The sequence below is a fragment of the Clinocottus analis genome, unplaced genomic scaffold (genome assembly GCF_023055335.1).
Source record: "Clinocottus analis isolate CAN_PGR_092001 unplaced genomic scaffold, fCliAna1.0.p SCAF_10, whole genome shotgun sequence".
Lineage (NCBI taxonomy): Eukaryota > Metazoa > Chordata > Actinopteri > Perciformes > Cottidae > Clinocottus > Clinocottus analis.
This window is the reverse complement of record NW_027175821.1, coordinates 7,504,717-7,523,929: the sequence shown is the minus strand read 5'-3', so window position 1 is coordinate 7,523,929 and position 19,213 is coordinate 7,504,717. Positions and strand designations below refer to the sequence as shown.

Genomic DNA, 19,213 nt, shown 5'->3' with positions numbered 1-19,213 from the left:
TTGATCAGATTTAGTCCTCACTGGCTACCTAATTGCAGCTTAACACTAATGAAAGTCACAGTTGAAGCACTAGCTTCTTTTTCTCAACACAATAAGACCAACGTCAGATATTGCTCCTCGAGGGTAAAACAGCTTTTTGAAGCAGCACAGCATATTTCATTTCGTCTTTTGATGAAATGCAGCTTCACCACTTAACCGACAGGAGGAGATGAGGTATTGAGAGCTAAATACAACAGCCTCCAAGGCAATGACGTGTGGCCTGTCCAGAAGAGGCTCAACTGCAGAGGCTGACCTCTAAGTAATCCATAAACATTTCGGGAACACAAACACACTCACATGACCACAGAGAACCCAATCCCCTTCTCCTCACATGGGACTATAGACAATTGGATTAACACTTGGAGAGCGAGGGCTCTTTCCTCCACAGCTTAAAGCACCTGGAAGTGCCGTGACAGTGTCATCTTCAATGACAACAAAACCCTCACAAATGAAACCCCGCCAATGAGAGATACAAATGAGCATTTCAAAGAGCAGAGACCCGTAGTGAAAAGAGATTGCCTCGGAAAAACTCCAAGCCCAGCTAAGAAGAAAAATAGCTCCCCTTCTTCTGGAGAAAGCATTTTCCACCTGGTTTAACCACACTCCGATGTGAGCAGAACGGTAAAATCTGCTCCTCAAAGACAAGACGGGTAGGATCAAAGCCGGCACTGCACAGGAGAGCGGTAATCAAGGCAGCACAGGATGTTCTGCCTCGACACACACTGAGGCCGCAGTCTCAGAAACACCAAGGCTCTCTCTCTCCTGATGGCTGAATGGCTGAAGTGTGTGTCGTAACAATGAAGCATCAAGACTCCAGAGGAACAGTGTCTGATTGCGCCGTCCGTCCGTCCATCAGGTTGCAGGTGCATCTGACGGAGCGTTTGCAGATGTGTTGAAAGTTGGCGACCTTTTATGGGTCGGTTCAGTACAGGGCAGCCTAAATTGCTGAGTGACCTTTTGCTCGCTGCCTGAATTGGCAAGTTTTCTGAAAAGGTTCTGCTCGGTTACTGACAGATCCCAGGGATAGAAGACACTGACGCACACCAGAAAGCAAAACAAAGAGAACAGAGAGAGAGGGTGAAAGGAAAGAAGAAGATTGTGGAAATGTGGCTTGTTTGGATTTAACAGTGTTTGGTTTCACACCGTCTCGAGTTACGTCATCTCCGACAAAGCATAAAACCAGAGCTGGTAATAGTGAAGGGCAAAAGGCTGTCAGTGTGTGGTCTGTCATATGTCTCCTCCGATCTTAATAAAGAACCGCGAAGCTCATTCTCAGCTAATCAATTGCTTTTACTGACATCTAACCACGGCTTGTCCCACAAAGATCTCACCTTTTCTTTCTCTTCCCTTTTTCCCCCTCATTTCTCACGTCATCCCTCTGACCCCGCGGTAGTGTGAGCGTGCCTCTGAAAAGTGCCAGAGTTGACTTGCTCCGGCACCCTGTGCCATCTGGCCTCTCCTCACTGTGGCAATAGAGACATCGCTGAATGACAGCGTGTGAACAGCCTCTTGTGTGTTTAAAGGGATCGCACATCCACAATGGCCACACACAGGACATCTAATCAGCCCGGTTTCATTCTGCGTTTCAGAAAACGGGTTTGAGCAACCAGAATGCGACGGGGGCACTTGAGGACTTTCTGTTCCCGACGCTGTTCCTTCAGTAATTCGCAGACAGCAGTTTCCCGCCTCCGAGCTGCAAACCGACATCATTATTTCTTCAGTAGACCTGTCAGTCCTTTTCTGCTCCTCTGTTCGCGTCTCTTTTTACGCACTTGTTATAGTTCAGCGCCTGCAGGTCTTCATTTGGGTTGGTGTCCCCACAGCTGGTGGCAAACGTTCAAATAAACTGCCCAATTAAATTAAAGTTAAATAACTTGTTTGATATTTTTGGAAATAGGCTAATCCATTTTCTTGCTGAGAATTAGATTGGAAGATGGATTACACTGTGCGTTCAATTTGAATTTAGCTAACCATGCTAAGCCACGCTTAGCTAGCATTATGGAAAACAGGGGCAACAGCTTGTCTGGCTCTCTCACAGACTCCACCAATGAGCACTTCCAAAGCTCACAAATGAGCACATTGTAATGTTTGTTTTCAATCCAATCAAAAGCTGAGGCGTGAAAACAACAAATTTTGCTTTTATTTGTGGTCCTATGCCGGTTACAGTGACTTTCTGGAGTCTTGTCTTCACAATGAGGTTGCCGGGAAATCAACTACTGGTTTTCATTTGTCTACCTGTGGACAGAGCTAAGCTAGCTGGTTCCCCCTGTTCCCAGTCTTTGTGCTAAGATAATAAAAAAAACCGGGTTAGCGAACTGAACAAAACTATCTCCTAAAATGTCAAACTATTCTGTGAAACCAACCACTCAGCCCATGAGCCCTCAGGATGAAGAAAAGTGTCAAATCACCATTGCTTTTTTTCTTTATCCACCAATCTTTCCCTCCCACCAACCTTCTCTTTGCATTTACATCTGAAGACCAGAGTATTCTCTACTCAATCATTACTGTGGTCCATTTGCTGTCTTTCCATTTGTGTCTCAGCTCAACACTGTTTCTTCTCCACTGAGTCCTATTTTGTTGCAAACACAGCTAAAGGCTTTTACCCGCCTCTGTGTGTTCTTTTGCAATCACATTTTCCCTCTCCTACCGCTGGAACAGTTTGATTTTCATGCAGAACTGCAACTTTCTCAGTCTCCGTCTGGCTGCAGGCCGTCTACTAGATCAAGGCCTTTTGCTTTTTCGTCTTTAGACAAGCACAAGAAGAGGAATCTCCACAGTTCCTTGACTGAATAGTGCCGAGAGCTGCCCATCCTTTTGGCTTTACCCAGCACATCATCAAACGGACAGTAAGAGGGAGGAGAGATAAAGGGAGATTGAGGAGCAAGAGACGGAGCTGAGATCAAGGTCCCGACGGAGCCCAGCACTCCCACTCACTCCACGCTGATGACTCACAGAAAGCATATCTGCTGGTTGTCTTACTCTGAGCTGTATACTTCTATCAACCAGGAGGAGATGGAGCATTGAGGAAAATCTCACCTTCTGATACGTTCAAAGTCACAAGGTTCACTGTGTGACTATGCGGCATGAAAAACATCCACATTCATCGTAAATAGCACCCCGCAAACTAAACGCACATTCAGTTTGGTGACTCTAAAGATCTGAGATGACTTCATCTTTAACAGTGCAGTCTTAAGAGTATAAAAGCATGTCGGAGTAGTAGCGTAAAGCTATTAACAGCATGTATAGGAGGTGTGCGTGGAGCGAAGCCTCCCAGAATGCTCTAGGGCAAATACCGCATGGACTTAAGTCTAATTTTATGTACATCCCCACAGTATTCAATGCGCCCCGTAATGTTTCCATAATTTCCAAAACGTTCATTACGGATATATGATGATTTTATTATGCGCCAATGGCGTCAGACGTGAGCGATGTTTGTGCTAAATAGGCGAGCTTAACTCTCATTAAATAATAAAGCAGCATTACTTATAATAAAACTTAGCTCAGCTAACACACCTTTAGGTATACAGCTGTATTTGATCCCCTTTGTGTATTCCTAACAAGATAAGTCTATTGTTTATGGTTATAATTATATAAAAAGGAATTGATTGATTGATTATTAAGTCCAACAACATACAGCTGCAAGCGAATGAACATTTAATGCAGTTTCGTATTGATTTGACCAAATCACATTATAATGCTATGGTTACAAGCCATTTCTTTCTTGTCTTGTTATGGTGAGGTTGCTGGGTAATGTATTCTTTTTTTTTTCTCAGAGTATCCAAAACTAAATGTATATATTGTCATGTAATTGTCATGTAGTAATTTAAATCTGTATTGTAAATACAATTAAATAAAGAATAACTACACCAAATAGATTTCCATTTCTACTGAAGGGGGGGGGTTGATGTTTGGGCTTCACCCTAAACCATCTTGGTCATGATCCACCTAGCTGAATATGGTTTGGGCTAATGGTCTTGTTGCTACGACAACAGCTTCAGATAATTGTTTCCATTGCCATTTTTTAAGAACTGGAAAATCCAGACATGTGCCAAATTATCAACAATCAAGCTGACTAAAAATATCCACATAAAAAGAATGAGGCTCAGGTCTCTTTGAACCAGGATGAGGAAAAAGGAAGGAGGAAACTCCTTTGGCAGTTCACTCATTGAACAATGGATCACCTTAACCGGCCCGAGTCTCATTAATCCGCCTGCCTGAGTTAAGCACATTGCAGACTGCACCAGTAACTCATCCTCTCTCATCTTATTTAACCATCACTCTATACTCAGTTGTGCCTCCTGGACGTCTTTTACAATCACTTCATACTGGGCAGAGTTCACTGAAACCATACATCAAGCCCCCACACAGGCAGTAGCGAAACTTTTACAGGCTGTAAATATACGTTTAGCGTTGTCTTGGTTGTAAAACATTTAGACAAATCGCAAAATAAATGGGCTCACAATGTTGCTGCAGTGGTTTTGTAATGAGCCCTTGGTGGAGTTCAACACATCTGTCATTTGTCACAGCCACCACCCATAAAGGTCAAGGGAATTGTTCAGAGTATGCAGCACGCTGGCTCTTTAAGCTCCTGCAACTGATTGGACTTGTGGGTGTCGGGAGTTGAATGATGGCCCTGAAAACAGGAATGGGTATAGGCCATTAACTCCAAATTCATGGAAAAAAAGACAAAAACCCTGAAAAATGACACTTGTTCTGGATAATATGGAGCTGTGTCCATCTAGTGGTCGGTCATGGTATTGAAATAACATACAGGAGGGAAAATTAAGCTACGTTACAACCAAGTTACAATGTGCACGCAGTGTGGTTTGCTTTGCTAAAAATACAAGTTGCTGTGTGTAATGTATGACTGAGTTCATAGCATGACTTTATTCTTCTATTGTTATCATAAAGCAGTAAAGTGATGTTTTATTAATTATGTATAATCTTAAAGCTATTTTGTCAAGTCAAAAAACAGCAAGAAAATACAAATAGTGTCTGGTTTAAACCACCTTTTTATTTGGCATAATTTAAAATCATCTCACTGTTAGTTCATTTATACAAATATGCTTTTGTTATATATAAAACAATTACAAACAGATTTCTACAAATCAAGTTCCCAGTGTAAAAGCGTAGTACCACGCACACGGCAGAATACGGCTCCAGGACACAGAGAGCCCACAGGTGTATGTTCCACTTCAACAGCATTATCTGAGTGAAGGCAGGACATGGCAAAAAAAAAAAAAAAAAAAAAAACTAACCACAGTTGACAGTTTGACATATTGTGCACTTACATTCAACCCTCCACACAACGCTCTGGGAAAATTTCACACATCCTTTGACAGATCTCAAACCACATACACGTTGTTACACAAAATCTCCCGCTCGTGCTCGGTTATGCTCGACTTTACGCAGGCCACAATCTAGGTTTACTTGTCAAACATCCTGCTCGAATGAGTAAATGAATAGAACTGTTAAAAGGGATGCTGTTATTACTGGTTGCTGAAAGCACAAATGAGCAACCAGTAAAAAAAACATTTTATAAAATGTATAAAAATCTTCAGATGTGACAAGGCACGTTCCACCACTATACGTTGGTAACTGTATGTGCAAGTTCTGCTTGTGCCGATGCAGGGATGTAAACCACAATCTGTGAAAGAGCTGCGGGCCACGAGCGCGCCGCTTCATGTGCTTCGTTTTACAAATGCACACAGACGTGTCAGTTTAACACCTGTGTCTTACAAAGGGTGGAAGTGTTTACTGGCAGAAAGCTTCAGTATTTTTTTTAAGAATTGATGGTCTCGTGGCACTTGCATCACTATAATAAGAACTTCTGAGTTCAACAAAAGAGCCCTGCTATGGTCTTTGGTTTAGATAAGGCACCCGACCAAATAAAGGGCTTTTTAGATATAGATAACCTGCTCGTATACAAGATGAAAGTATTTATACAGCCTAACACATGTCAGGTAAAACATATTCTGGTATTATATGCTATACTGAATTTTTATTAGGCAGTGGTCATAGTCTGTTGACCTTAAATGTAAGGCAATAATGTAAATGACAAGGGGAGCATTATGGAGTTCTGATTTATAAAATATGAGTATTAACCATTACACACAAACATCTTACTGATCAAATAAACATAAGCTATTACAAAAAATATATTCAACTTTGGCCATAACCACACTCGTAGGTTAAAAACATTTGAGAAAAAAAAAAATCATTTACAGAGTCAATTCAACATAATTAGACAACATTGTCTTTTTGACCCCACCCTGTCAAAAAGTAATTCTTAGGCATGATTTAATGGCACTCTGTGTGAGCCTCAAGAGTTAAGACATAGACAGAAGAGCGCCGTACTACAACCTGACTTCCTGATATGCCAGCTCCAGAAATCCTGTACAAGTGTGGGTTAATTTGGCCGTGGCCTTGTGACACCTGCTCCTCTATTACTGAAGAGGGCAAATGGCCAGCTGCTTTCAATGGGTCCCGCTTATCTTCAAAGGCCTACTGGCTCTTCCATGCGTGGCAGTGAGAGAGCAGTGCAAGAGGCTGGAAGGGCAGCCTGCCAGACAGCTCCAACACGCCAGACTGAGCACAAGGAGAACTGCAGCTCGAGAGTTTAACCTCTAATCTGGGCATATTGGTTAAGGGGTACTGGCATTTGTCCGGGAGTCACCACATCATGTCTGTATTCAAGCTGCTTTAAATTAAAACTTGGTCACCCTCTACTTGGCTGTTTATTACATCTAAATGGGCAAATCAAAGCATTTTGACTGTGATGTTGCTTGATACTTATGAGATGCAACCTAGGTGAGAGTATGAGGTAGTCATTATTTCTCCACCTGAAGTAAGGCAGATCTCTTCTCTCCAGTCAATCAGGGTCCTTGGTTCCGATGTTATTATGGCTATTGACAACCATGATCAGCATTTATAAGGCAAAGCAGAGAAGCTACAAATCTAGAACAGTTGTAAAATTGGAGAAAAGTGTAAATATCAAAAGTTAAAATGTAAGGAAAATAGTGGAGATCCGGTCTGTTGCCCCAATTTTGGCATAGTCACTTTGGTGATGATGGCAACGGAGTAAAAATTCTCCAGGAGATGAATAAGGAAGAGAGAAGTAACAGAGGAGCTGAAATCAAAGTCTTAACTGCAGTTATGGAGGCAGCCAGACGACGACGTTCATTTCTCAGCCTTTGCATCTGTGGATCTCCAGCATCCTTCTCCACAGTCCAAATCTGGCAACCGTTATTACAACAGCACACACTTCTTGGGGTTCTTTTTCGTGACTGGATACAACACTGCCCTCACAGCTTCAGCAAAGACCTCTCTAACACCATCCTGCAGCAGAGCCGAACACTCCATGTATTTGACAGCCCCAATCTGCTTGGCCAGGGCATTTCCTTGCTGCTGGGTGGTCGGAGCCAGGCTTTGCTCCTTCAGCTTCTTTACGGTTTCTGCATCGCCCCTCAGGTCCCTCTTAGTGCCCACCAGCAGGATGGGCACATTGGGGCAGTGGTGAGACACCTCAGGGTGCCACTTGTGCCTGACATTGGCGTGGGAAGAGGGGCTGCCAATGGAAAAGCAGATGATGAAAACGTTGGTCTGAGGATAGGAAAGGGTGCGCAGTCGGTCATACTCCTCTTGGCCTGCTGTGTCCCACAAATTGAGGCTGACGGTGCGGCCGTCCACGCTCATCTGAGCGCTGTAGTTGTCAAACACTGTGGGAATGTACTCTTCAGGGAAGGCATTGGTGGTGTACGAGATGAGTAGGCAGGTTTTACCGACCGCCCCGTCACCCACCACCACACACTTTATGGTCTGCATCCTGCCTACGACCACTGGGGCTGCAGCACCTGACAACAAAAAAAGCACCTGGGTAACTTATATTATTCATTCACCGAGATGCTCATCTGAAGTTCTCAAGACCAGTGAGAATGACACAACAATAAAATTGCCCGCTTGTAACTTTAACCGACAGCTGCTTGTTGTTTTGTTTTGTTTTTGTACAGTATTACAACTTTTTACCCAATTAGCAGACGAGCTAACCGCCGCCAAAGTTAGCTTGTCGACGTAATTAACGTGACATAGGTGAGCTTCACTTCCACAAGCAAACACCGTCTGGAAAGTGAGCAGAGCCAACTGTAGTCCTTGAACCAAGGACAACGAGTGAAATAAAAAGGTGAGGCGTGTATTATGTCGCACGGTCAACTTATGATACTAGGCGTTCCCCCCACCTCCGATGGCTAGCGTCAAGCTAAGGAACTAGCGCGTTCAGCGGCTAACAAGCGAGCTAGTTAGCAAACAAGTTAAAAGTTTATTTGCAAAGCACTTCTCAAAGAGGTCTGCTCCCGATAACCGCCCACAAGTGACTCTAAAAAAATACATGTTGTTGTTATATAAGTCTTAGAAGTAGTTACTTGCTGTAACAGAGGATTTTGTGACTTACCGCCACTTGGCTTTCGATCTCTTTTTGCCTGGTCTAGTCAATCACAGCCGCATCCGGGGAGCTGTCCATTACGTTAAAATCGCCGTTAGGACGCAGTGTAAACTGGGAGTTGTAGTTTTATTTTTCAGCCGACGTTCCTGTGACACTCCATGGACGCTAGATGACGTTGTTGAACTGTTCTGTTTTTGTACTTTACAACTCTGTGCGTTAAAAGCACTGTTGTACAAACACTGCAAGTGTGGTGACATATTATCGGGATAGCAGGACATTTCTGGTAGCTTAAATAGTGATTTCTTTGTAGTGATGGAAGAAGTATTGAGACTTAAGAAAAATATTTTTACTTCTACTTTCCGGTCGTTATATTTAAGTTTCTTGATGCATTAAAATGTGTAAACTAATGCTGATTGAAGTAGAGCTCGTATTACTAGCTTTGAGTAGTTGTAACAATGCTTCATAGTGTGTACATCATATATTTTGTATTTAGAATATACATCTGCAAAAAGGTTTCAAATAAATGTGAGTTAAAGAGTACATTATATGATACTGAAATCAATACTACGCTATATGTAAAGAGAAGCAAGGTATAGAGATAATCAACAAAAGTAAGTCTCTATGTACTTCAAAACTGTAGTGAAGTAGAGTACTTACTATGCACCTCTGTCCCCAGTCTCTCTCTCTCTCTCTCTCTCACACACACACACACACACACACACACACACACACACACACACACACACACACACACACACACACACACACACACCTTTGCCTTCAAGGTCTTCAAGGTCATAACTGGTGGATACATTAGTATAGTTTGGCTTTGTTTCCATAAATGTGAACTATTGACCACAATTGTTAGGACTTTAAATACCTATTTTACACCTTGTAAAAATCATAGACTGTATAAGCTCTCTCAAAAGTGCCAAAAAAAGAAAAGTACATCCCTAAACCTTTCTGCATGGATGCCTAAAGACCTTCTCTGCCAGCGTGTCCCTTTGTGTCTCATATACAAAGATCGTAAACCAATCTTGTCTCTTGGACCTCATCCTCTCTTTGGTGAGCATTGGTCTTAAGGCCTATAAATTACTTATTCACCTTCAGACAAGTCATTATTCTCACAAAGCCAGTGCTTTCAAATACATAAAGGCAGCTAAAAGAGGGACCACTTCGGACTACTCTGTCCTGCATCCCTGGAGACCCGTTGATGATGTCACCTCTATACACTTGGGCAGGTTAAGAGGCCAATGCTGACCGACAACCGGACACTCAAAAACACAAAGAGGAACCGGTTTATTGCCTTTCCCAAGAGGTTCTGGCGTCACTGCAGCTTATAAAGAGAGAATTCCCACTGGGACCCTACAGCCACAGTCACCCTCCACCCCAACCCTTGCACCCCACTATTCTGCCAGGAGATTCCCCGGGACGTCTGTGGCATTTCCATGACAACAGCCACTGACAGAGTTGGGGGTGACTGTGTCAAGAGATGCAGATGCAGCGAGAGAGAGAGAGAGAGAGAGAGAGAGAGAGAGAGAGAGAGAGGAATGAGGTTGACTGGAATACAGGACAGCAAGATGCAAGAGCAGCAACTGATGAGGAAGAGCGGAAACCTTGAAAGAGAAAGCACTCATCGCAAGCACTCGTTTGAATGAAAAAAAACAAAAGAATAGATGCCAATATATATGAAAAACACACAGGTACTTTTTAATTTAACCTTTGATTACCATCTTTATTCATCTTCTCTTTTTTATTTTGTATAAATCCACATAATACAATGAATAACAACCAATGCTATTCAATTAAGTTATATAATCTTTTGATACAAAATAAAATGACAAACATAACAGTAATATCTCCTCGCCGTTTTTTAAAGTGCATCAGAACAATGAGGCCTCTCAACAAGAGGATAAACAGTCAATATTGTACCGAGTTCCTTGTTGAGTTCAGTAAGAACACTTCGGAAAGGGGTCACAGTATTCATAACATTTGGATAAAACTACTTTTTTTTGCAAGAGATTGAAAAACAGTTTCCCAAATATCATTTTTTTCAATGCACATGTGAATGGACTAGGCAGAGTAATGTCAGTTGGTTGTGTTTCACTGACCGAATTTGCTCCTGTTTCACTGCTGTTCTATATATATATAGGAGCAGTTATTGTAAGATGGGTGGTCTTGGGGTGTCCTATTGCCTGCAAAGGACACACATGGGTATAAAAAGGAGGTAGGATTTATTCTGCTATTGGGTAAAACACACGAGATAAATGGTCTCCGATGCCCCCTGTGCAGTTCCCTCTCACATATGTAGAATGCAAGCACTCATAACTACATACACATGTCATAACACACTTCATGAAGACCTACACTGTCTAAACACTTATTCGTCATCACCTCCATGATGGCGAAGCTGCAGTAGCCCTCGTCATTTTGAGACCAGGTATCCGTGAAACTGTAGGGATTTTAGAGCTAGCAGGAGAGGTGTTTGTTGTCTTAGCAGTTTTATTTTGGGCAGCAGAATTGACAGTTGTGCGTATGGTCTTGGCCGTGGCCGATGACGGGCTGTGAGCGGTGCGAGGCTGGTAGGGCGCCTGCGCCTCAGAGTTTGGGGCGAGTCTTTTTGACACACGAAGCGGGGTTCCTCTGACGAAGGCCAGCCGGGTGCTGCCTGAGACCTTCTCCGGTACGGATCTGTCTGAGGTCCTGCGGGTTAAGGTGGGCTTCCCTGTGGTCTGTGGCTCACTTAAAGTCCTCTCCCGTGTGCTATTACTGCGCTTCACATCTGTCTGAACCGCTGTAGGCCGTGTGATAGTTGACGAGCGCATGGATATGCTGCGAGGACTAGGCAGCCGGCTGGGAGTGGATGTGTTAGTGGGGGTTGGGTCCCCATTTGAAGGCTCAGTTTTGGAGCGCACCCTGGGAATGCTTGTGCTATTGGAAGGTCCTGTACGGGATACAAGTCCCCTTTTGGCCCCTATTCCACTACGCACAGGGATCTTCAAGGTTCGAGTCTCCTCCTTTGATATAGCAGACCCTGGAGTTGTCCCCGCTCGGAGGTTGCCCTCCCTCTCTTTCCTCCACTTGGAGCAGAGGCTCGGTGCTGGTCGTGGGAGTGGGATGGTTGGGGTTGACATGGCATCATAGGATCGTAGGCCTTTCACCAGAGTGTGGCACTCCACTGTTTCGCCCACGCGGGAGTACGGCCAGTCAGAGTACTCTTCTTGCTCTGATTGGCTAAACTCCAGTTGGCTGGAGGGCATCCAGTTTTCTTCCACAGGTGTGGACACCACTTCTGTGTTTGTGTGCTTTGTTAATCCTCCATCAGGCAAAGGTATCACAGCACTTGCTGTTACGGCGGGCGTCTCTCTCGCCTGTGGTTGGGACTGGATCTTCTCTGGATCATTTACACATGATTGCGATTGACTCACAAATCTCTGGTACCTTAACGACCCAGTCCTGGTGTCACTGTGAGAAACTATTTCACTTGTATGAGGTGCTGACTCATTCATACGAGAGCCATTCGATTTACTCTGAACCGGCTGAGTCTTGTCTGTACCTGGCAGGCCAAACCTCTGCCTCTGAATAAGGGTCTGGTTTTTCACACAAATGGCTGGTTTATCGGTGGGTATCGCAGCGGAGTTTGAACAAGATTCAGTGGTCATCGAAACCACGCGCTCTTGTGAAATCTCAGCTTCTTTTTCAAATCCTGTTGTCTTCGATTGGCCTTGCAGCACATAAGAAATTCTCTCAGCCTCTTGCTGCTTGACTTTAAAGCCACGTCCTTGCTGAGAGGGACCAAACATGGCGGTGTGCGAGCCCTCAACGGCATCCATGTTCCTGTTTGTTGCTCGGCTGTGCTGAGACCTGCTCCTCTGACCCAGAACAGGTTCTTGGCCGATGGGGGAGCATGTGCGGTCAGTCTCTGGGGAACTACCAAGCACAGCGGTGGTCTCGTGGTCGGAGGAGCTGTTGGAGTGATAACTGGTCGACGTGGGGCTGCTGCCCAGCTCGGGGAAGCCCTTGAGCACGGCGTCATTGTGGAGGTAATGGGAGTGTCTGCGGGACTCAGAGCTTCTCAGGCTGCGTCGACTCCAAGAGTAGCTCAAGTTCTTCTCCAGCAGTTTCTCCAGCTCTCCTTGGTTCTCCTGGCGCTGAGGCTCTCTGGCGAGGCTGAGGCTGAGGCTGAGGCTCAGGTCCAGCCCCGTACACACAGCCAGTGAGCGACGCTTTTCCACCATCTCCCGTTGACGCTCCAGACGTTTCTGCTCCTTCAGCTCCCGCTCCGCATTCTCCTGTAGAAAAGTGTCAGCGCAGAGTTAAATCTCTACTGTTTTTGACAATATGCAAGTTTTTATAAACAGATATTTTCTTCATCTAACCTGCACAGCTCTTTGGAAGCGAAGGCAAAAAGAATGGAAGACCCTGCACGCCTCCTCCAGTTTGAAAGTGCTGTCATCTTCACAGAAGAATTCCACCAGAGCCTGGCTAGACATCCTCATGCCCTCCACCTCATCCTCCGCCTCCTTCAGACGCTCCTCAGCCACCTGAACACAGTTTACACAGTCATCTTTGGAAATCAAGAAATTAGACAACGTTTTAATCTACAAACTAGGTTTCATACCTCCAGAAAAAGTTTGGTGTGCTCCTGAATCTCTGCCTCAGTCTGGACATTGGCTTTGAGGGCCACCACCCTGCTTTTCAACTTGGATAAGTCTTCCAGCACCGACTCCTCACTCAGCCTGCAGAGAGACAGAAGACATATAATAAGCAATTTGAATTTGAAAGGACTGTAGAGAAATGGCTCTTCAACATATCATGATAGAGGTCTCATTACCAAATACAGTTAATAAATACATACGAATTATTCAAAGTGTCCAGAAATGTAGTACTTTAAAATGGACTCGATGCTCTCAAAACATGATTGCAGTGGCATGCAAGAAATTATTTACTTTATAAAGCAAAATAGGATGGTCTTTCCTGAGCACCCTGTAGATAAACCTTCCAGCACAGCTTAAATATTGGCTTGGAGTATCAATATTGTCATGACCCACTTTCTCTCAGGCAGCTAGCTATTGCCAACAGCTGGTCGCCTTGTTCTGATATAAGAATGCTATAGATTTACGTTGTGTATATTTATTTGGGCTGTACTGAGGTTTTTAAGCTGGACTTCTATATTCCTTTAGACACAGTCACTGTAGGATCTGAGTTTTGGGAGAGACTGACCTGGAGGCGGAGCCAACATGGCCTATTTGGCTGGGAAATGACAGTAAACTCTGGTCCTTTTTCACAGCTTCCTGTGGAGACAAACACAAATGATTATCCAGCTATTGTTTCAAAAGAAGCAGCACGTCATTTGTTAATTTGTTGGCGGAACAGGCTTGAGAGACTAGTGTTCTCAAAAACAAATTGTTTCTTACAAAAACTGTGCTAAAATGAAATCCCCCTCAAATGTTTTTAACCAGAAATATTCACACCTTTTTACTCTAAAGCTTTTGACAAATACTTTTACACACAAGATGGATCCTTTTTATGTTTTGAATTTGATGAAGAATTTGATAAAGAAAAGGAGGTAGTTGACAAATAAATACTTCTCTCTGATTGGATACTATCTGTTCTTTTTTCAGATCTTACCATTGCAACAAAATGCAGCAGATTCATCCCCGGCTTGTTGGCTTTGGTGTCGGCCAGTTTGAGCAGCGATGAAATTCGGAAACCAGCAGCATTCCCCGCATATCCACCCTGAGAGGTCACATACAAGGTCAGAATAACACACACACACACAAACACACAATGTATATGACAACTTTAAACAAACAATGATACAAAACCCAGGTGCACAGTCAGAGTGACGCCCCTGAACACACACCCAGACCTGCATTGTACACCGACAATAAAGGACTGAGTCCGCTTTGTCTGACCCAAGAAAAGAAAAGAAAAATAATAAAGAAGCGCTCACAGCGTTCATGTAGTTCCCAGCTTTCAGCACCAAACGAAGGATGGAGTGTAATTCAGGACAGCTCAGCAGTTCTAGGAGAGAAGACAGAGATTCAATATTGTGCATGTGCCTCAAGGTTAAAGCATAATGAGGATCAACGTGCCTGCCACTGGCATCAAGGCCTGAAGATGAGTCAGCAACTTTGTTTTGAAGAACTGACACTAAAGCTCATCGGTGAAATAAAGACTTTTAGACCAAACAATATAAAACTGATTGCAGGTTTCTCCTTAATCAGTATACAACTATTCTAAATGCAAATTACATTTGTATTCAGACTCCAAACTTTACCACTCGAGGCTAATCCTAAATAGGAGCATTTAAGAGGGACACTTGGTCTTTATAGTGGTGGTGTACACAACTCCCTGCTGTTAACTTTACCTCTGGCCGCCTCCCTCAGACATCTGGCTGCCACACACAGAGAGGTCACAGCGGGGTCAAACTCTTGTTGCAGGATCATGGCATCCAGACGAAACCGAAAACTAATGGAAGAGGAAAGATGGGGACGGACGGATAGATGGGTGGATACTTAGACAGGAGTGAGTGATGGTGGCCACAAAAAGGCACTCATCATCAATCATCAGTTAAACAAGCACACGTCATCACAAAGTAAAGCATGTGAGCAGGACAAGTATCACATGAAAATAAACTAATGCTTAATGCTAAAAGGAGTCTTTGGAAATTAATGGGTATATTTCTGGTTCACTTTATCCAATCCAGGACCAAAGGTGTACCTGGGGACTTCTACCAAAAGCAGCAGGAAAAGATCAGGTTCTCCAAGCCAACTGCGCTCCCCACTGAACCTCTTCAGGCGGGACTCCTAAAAGAGAGAACAGATGCTAAGTCAAAACAAAAAAAAAAACAGCTTCATTTGTCAAAAGAAAAGAGAGAAAAAACTGCCCTTAACAGTCAATTCCAATATCTTTCAGTGTGATCCTTCTCCGGAAAAAGACCACATCATACAACATGGTGTAATGGCAAACTTTTGATCATCCTAACCAGAGCCAGATGATGAGTGAGAGAAGTGGAGGGAAAGGGAGGGGGGTTGTCACGCTGTATTTGTATGCAAAAAAAGCAGTTTACCTCCTCATTGTCAGGCAGCAATTTGCAAAGCTCTGTGAGCTTCTCTGCTCCATAACGGTCCCCAGCACCCTGCCTGATGTCCTCAACTATCTCCTTAGCAGGCCTGTGGAAAAATTACAACAGACATGTTTTTTGTATGACATCATTGTTAAGATGCAATGGGGGTTTCAGCCTGACACCCCTTAAGAAAACTCATGTTATGCACATTATCTGCTCTTTGGTTCGCCTTGATCACACACTGTTTAGGCTTATCCCATTCTTATCAGTCAAAGTGTTGGGGAGAAAGGGTAGGTTGACGCCACACTGGCGACATAAAGTGGCCTATCCACTGGGCAAATACAAGGCAGACACGCAGGGAACATGTCTGCAAGGCCTTTGGGATGTCAAGGTGAAAGAGCGGAAACAGAACTGACTGTTTGACCTCTGACTTACTTCCTCTGAGTGACACATCTGTCTCTCTCTCCATTTATGGCGGTCACATCCATATTCATTCAATGCTTTGACACCAACACTTAAATAGATTTCCTGATAGCTCTCTCTATCGAGACAGATCTAAATAAATTATTCAAACAAGAACTCTTTTTCAAAACTGGAACACAACTTTGTGATCTGTCCCAACTCGTTTTCTGCTGAAAACAAAATGTGTAAGGAAATAGCCTATAAAAAAACTATTACTTTGTATCACAATACAAAACCGTATTTTGTTTGAACTACGCTCACAATTCAGCAGCAGCTCTGTCTGTGTTTCGAACAGCGGGGCAAATAAGCTCCCAACAAGACGAGTGTTTGTGTGCACAAGAAACTCTTTTCACATAATGGCTTTCGCTACAAGTCTCGACAAATCTGGACAAAAGAAGAACTGCTCTTCCGTTGAGTCTCTGCAAACACATGGAGGCGTGACACGATCGCAACACAAGCACTTCTTTTCCATGTCTTTGTATCATCATTGCTGCCGGCAGATTTTCTAAATCGTCAACGTTAATTCCAAAGTTTCAGACATTAAACTACATGTAAGTGTGCTTCACGAGTCTTAAAACAGCCCTATACGTGACAAAAGGGGAAGCACTGTTTGAGCCATGCCGGCATATTAAGCAGGCCATGGGTGAATATCACAAGACACCAGTGGGGTCTCTTTCTGTAAAGGATTGCTTTAACATTAGACACTCTTTAAGGGCATCAGCAGGTGTCAACCCTGACCCCTCGGGCTAGTCCCCCAGTCCTGCTGCTCAGTGGGGAGTGTGCACCCCTGCACCTGGCTGTGCCCTGCAATATACTTGTGTCCACTCTCCGACACCAGACATCCTGAGACTTCACACTTCTGACACACACACACACCATCTTTGATCTATGGCCACACACTCTCATTTAACTCAAGGGACAGACTGTTCACCCGGGCACAGTTGTACATACTTCTGTTTCCTTCCCTTTCATTTTGACTGGCGGTGACTAATGGCACACCGATTTAACCTTTTCAGTCCTAATGCCAATACCAATACCTGGGCATTGGATTGAGAAGTTGCAAAAAAGTATGTCCTTCACAATTTCTCCAAGCCCGATGTCAAAGTTATTCAATTTACGATGATACAAAACAGCAAGTCATCATATTTGAGTCAGCAAATTGTGGTATTCCTCATTATTTCGGCCAAGTTAATAAAAGGAAGCTTACATCTTAAACTGCCGTAGAAATATTCCAATGTTCATACTGCGTTTGGAGTCCAACAAGGAAATCTGTAAAAAGGAAAAGGGCACAATTAAGGGGAAGAAAAGTGCAAGAAATCTCCCTGTCTTTATAAAGAGCTGAACAATATCGCCGCCATCTTCATGATCTGACCTCTTCCGAGCTGTTCTGAGGGGATCTGCAGCGCAGCAGAGCAGACCGGCGCCTCAGGGTGCTGGTCCTGTCCTGATGCTTACTGTCCTTCTGACCAAACAGCTCATCCAGAGAATGGAGGTCGATGGGGAACTCATCCTCGCCCGGAGCCGCCCCGTTCCACACACTCTTCCTGCCCTCCACCTTCTCCTTGGGGATGCTCTCCCAGTTCAGCTTCCTCAGCCGGCTCCGACGGGCGCTGTCGGACCGATTGAAAGGCGAGAGGGACTCTGGTGGTGGTGGCGGCGGAGGGGGTGGAGGCGGAGGTGGTGGAGGTGGAGGTGTTTGGGGAGGCGGTGGAGGGGCGACCAGCAGCGGACGCGACTCCATGGCTGTCACTCCCACAGTGTCAGGAGCATCGGCAGGGAGGGCAGGCTGTGTTCCATGAAAGGCCCGAGATTCCTTGATGGCCACCGTCAGATTGATGAGCATAGAGGCTGTATGGGTTCAAGAGGGAGGGGAGATAACGGGCGAGCAGTCTCTGCTCGGTCAGTCAGAGATGCCTTTTCCAGTTTCCAGTGAGTTCAAAGGTCCATCAATAGTTCCAGCCTATAGGAAAGGGGACAACAATAAATTGTAGCTCAGGCCACAGAGAAACACAGGAAATCAGTGTTGTCCCACAGCAAGACATCACTTTAACTAAGGCTGATGACGTCACTGACACCTGGCCTCACTTCTCCTTTCATTAGCATGACTCCAGTGCGTTGACTAACCTAACAAGTGGTTGGAGCTAAAAATGTAACCCCTGGTTCAACCTTCGGTGGAAGTTCAAGGTGTTCGGGGGAAAGTACGAGCTGAGCTAGAGGAGCTCTCCCCCTTTATAGGCTGTTTGAACTTCTTGTCCCATCCTGTTCAGCTTCACCTCACTGCATGCAAACACACACTTCTCCCTTCTAATTAAAATACATGGACCATGACACTACAGGCAGGGTAAGGTGCACAGTTCACAAAGATAAGAAATGTCGGATCTGCAACTTCCAAACTGTGACTTTTCCTCGTTATGGGGGGGTTAACATCTCAAAAACTGGTTGCACACGCTTGCACAAGCAACCGGATTAGTGATGCAATTAGTGTGACTCAAAAGGTTTAGATGGCTGGTTCAAAGAAAAGTCTTTAATCATGACGTGGCTTAGCGTTCGGCCAAAAACACATCTCATCCTGTCTCGCGCTCGTAACACGACTCGTAGCATGAATCAGAAGTTATGGAAAACGTGTTCAGGGATGCGCGTGAGTGCCATGCGGTTCCACCGAGCGCCGCACGAGAGCGCTGCTAAAACCGCATGCCGGTGATCTCGCTCTGCATCCTTTCATGAGATCTGTATCCTGACAAGCGGAAAATAAAATTCGATAAATCATGTTTCCAAAGAGCTCATGGGAAGTCTAACAAGTTGCGGGGAAAGTGACTCATCAATCAAATAAAAACTGCGGGATTAACCCCGATATTAACTTGTAATTGAATAATCCTTCTGCAATACAATTTTGTTTAAGCTTACAACACCGGTTCTTATTCCACGGTCATTTGTCCCTGTTCATTTTTAAGTTTAGCTTATAATAAAAGTTATGCCTCAATTAAAGGTTGACATACAACCGTCAATTGTATTACTTGTTCAAGTAATTCTCATAAGCCAATCAAGTTATTTCACTTACCTGCCGTTACGGCTGACGTAACTCTTTAGCGACCAGAGCTGGCGGCCAAATTGTATGGAAGACTTCGACAAAAGTACTCTTCAATCCCAGGTTTTCTTTTCCTGTGTCCCCTTTATCTCAGTGACTTGTGCCGCTCCACCCGCTG

The 19,213-nt window shown here is 44.3% G+C and overlaps 2 protein-coding genes across 2 annotated transcripts; both read right to left on the bottom strand.

Moving 5' to 3' along the window:
• Window positions 1-5,065: 5,065 nt before the first annotated feature.
• rhogd (ras homolog gene family, member Gd) lies at window positions 5,066-8,564 on the bottom strand. Its single transcript, XM_068585255.1, has 2 exons — window positions 8,486-8,564; window positions 5,066-7,892 (listed from the first exon to the last, which is right to left on the bottom strand). Exon 2 carries the CDS (start codon window positions 7,861-7,863, stop codon window positions 7,288-7,290), a length of 576 nt encoding a protein of 191 aa, XP_068441356.1. The 5' UTR covers window positions 7,864-7,892; window positions 8,486-8,564; the 3' UTR covers window positions 5,066-7,287.
• Window positions 8,565-10,332: 1,768 nt separating this feature from the next.
• fhdc2 (FH2 domain containing 2) lies at window positions 10,333-19,213 on the bottom strand. Its single transcript, XM_068585242.1, has 12 exons — window positions 19,069-19,213; window positions 17,383-17,970; window positions 17,218-17,279; window positions 15,552-15,654; window positions 15,203-15,288; window positions 14,850-14,950; window positions 14,433-14,503; window positions 14,108-14,215; window positions 13,700-13,770; window positions 13,098-13,215; window positions 12,856-13,020; window positions 10,333-12,768 (listed from the first exon to the last, which is right to left on the bottom strand). The coding sequence occupies exons 2-12, from the start codon at window positions 17,851-17,853 to the stop codon at window positions 10,867-10,869; spliced, it is 3,258 nt and encodes a 1,085-aa protein (XP_068441343.1). The 5' UTR covers window positions 17,854-17,970; window positions 19,069-19,213; the 3' UTR covers window positions 10,333-10,866.

Bases quoted from the DNA above. Each gene is read 5' to 3' on its own strand.
- rhogd (XM_068585255.1), bottom strand. From the start codon at position 7,863: ATGCAGACCATAAAGTGTGTGGTGGTGGGTGACGGGGCGGTCGGTAAA.
- fhdc2 (XM_068585242.1), bottom strand. From the start codon at position 17,853: ATGCTCATCAATCTGACGGTGGCCATCAAGGAATCTCGGGCCTTTCAT. The intron at 14,951-15,202 runs GTACACCTTTGG...CTCTTCCATTAG, and splicing joins CTTTTGGTAGAAGTCCCCAG to TTTTCGGTTTCGTCTGGATG. The intron at 12,769-12,855 runs GTTAGATGAAGA...ACTTTTCTACAG, and splicing joins GCTTCCAAAGAGCTGTGCAG to GAGAATGCGGAGCGGGAGCT.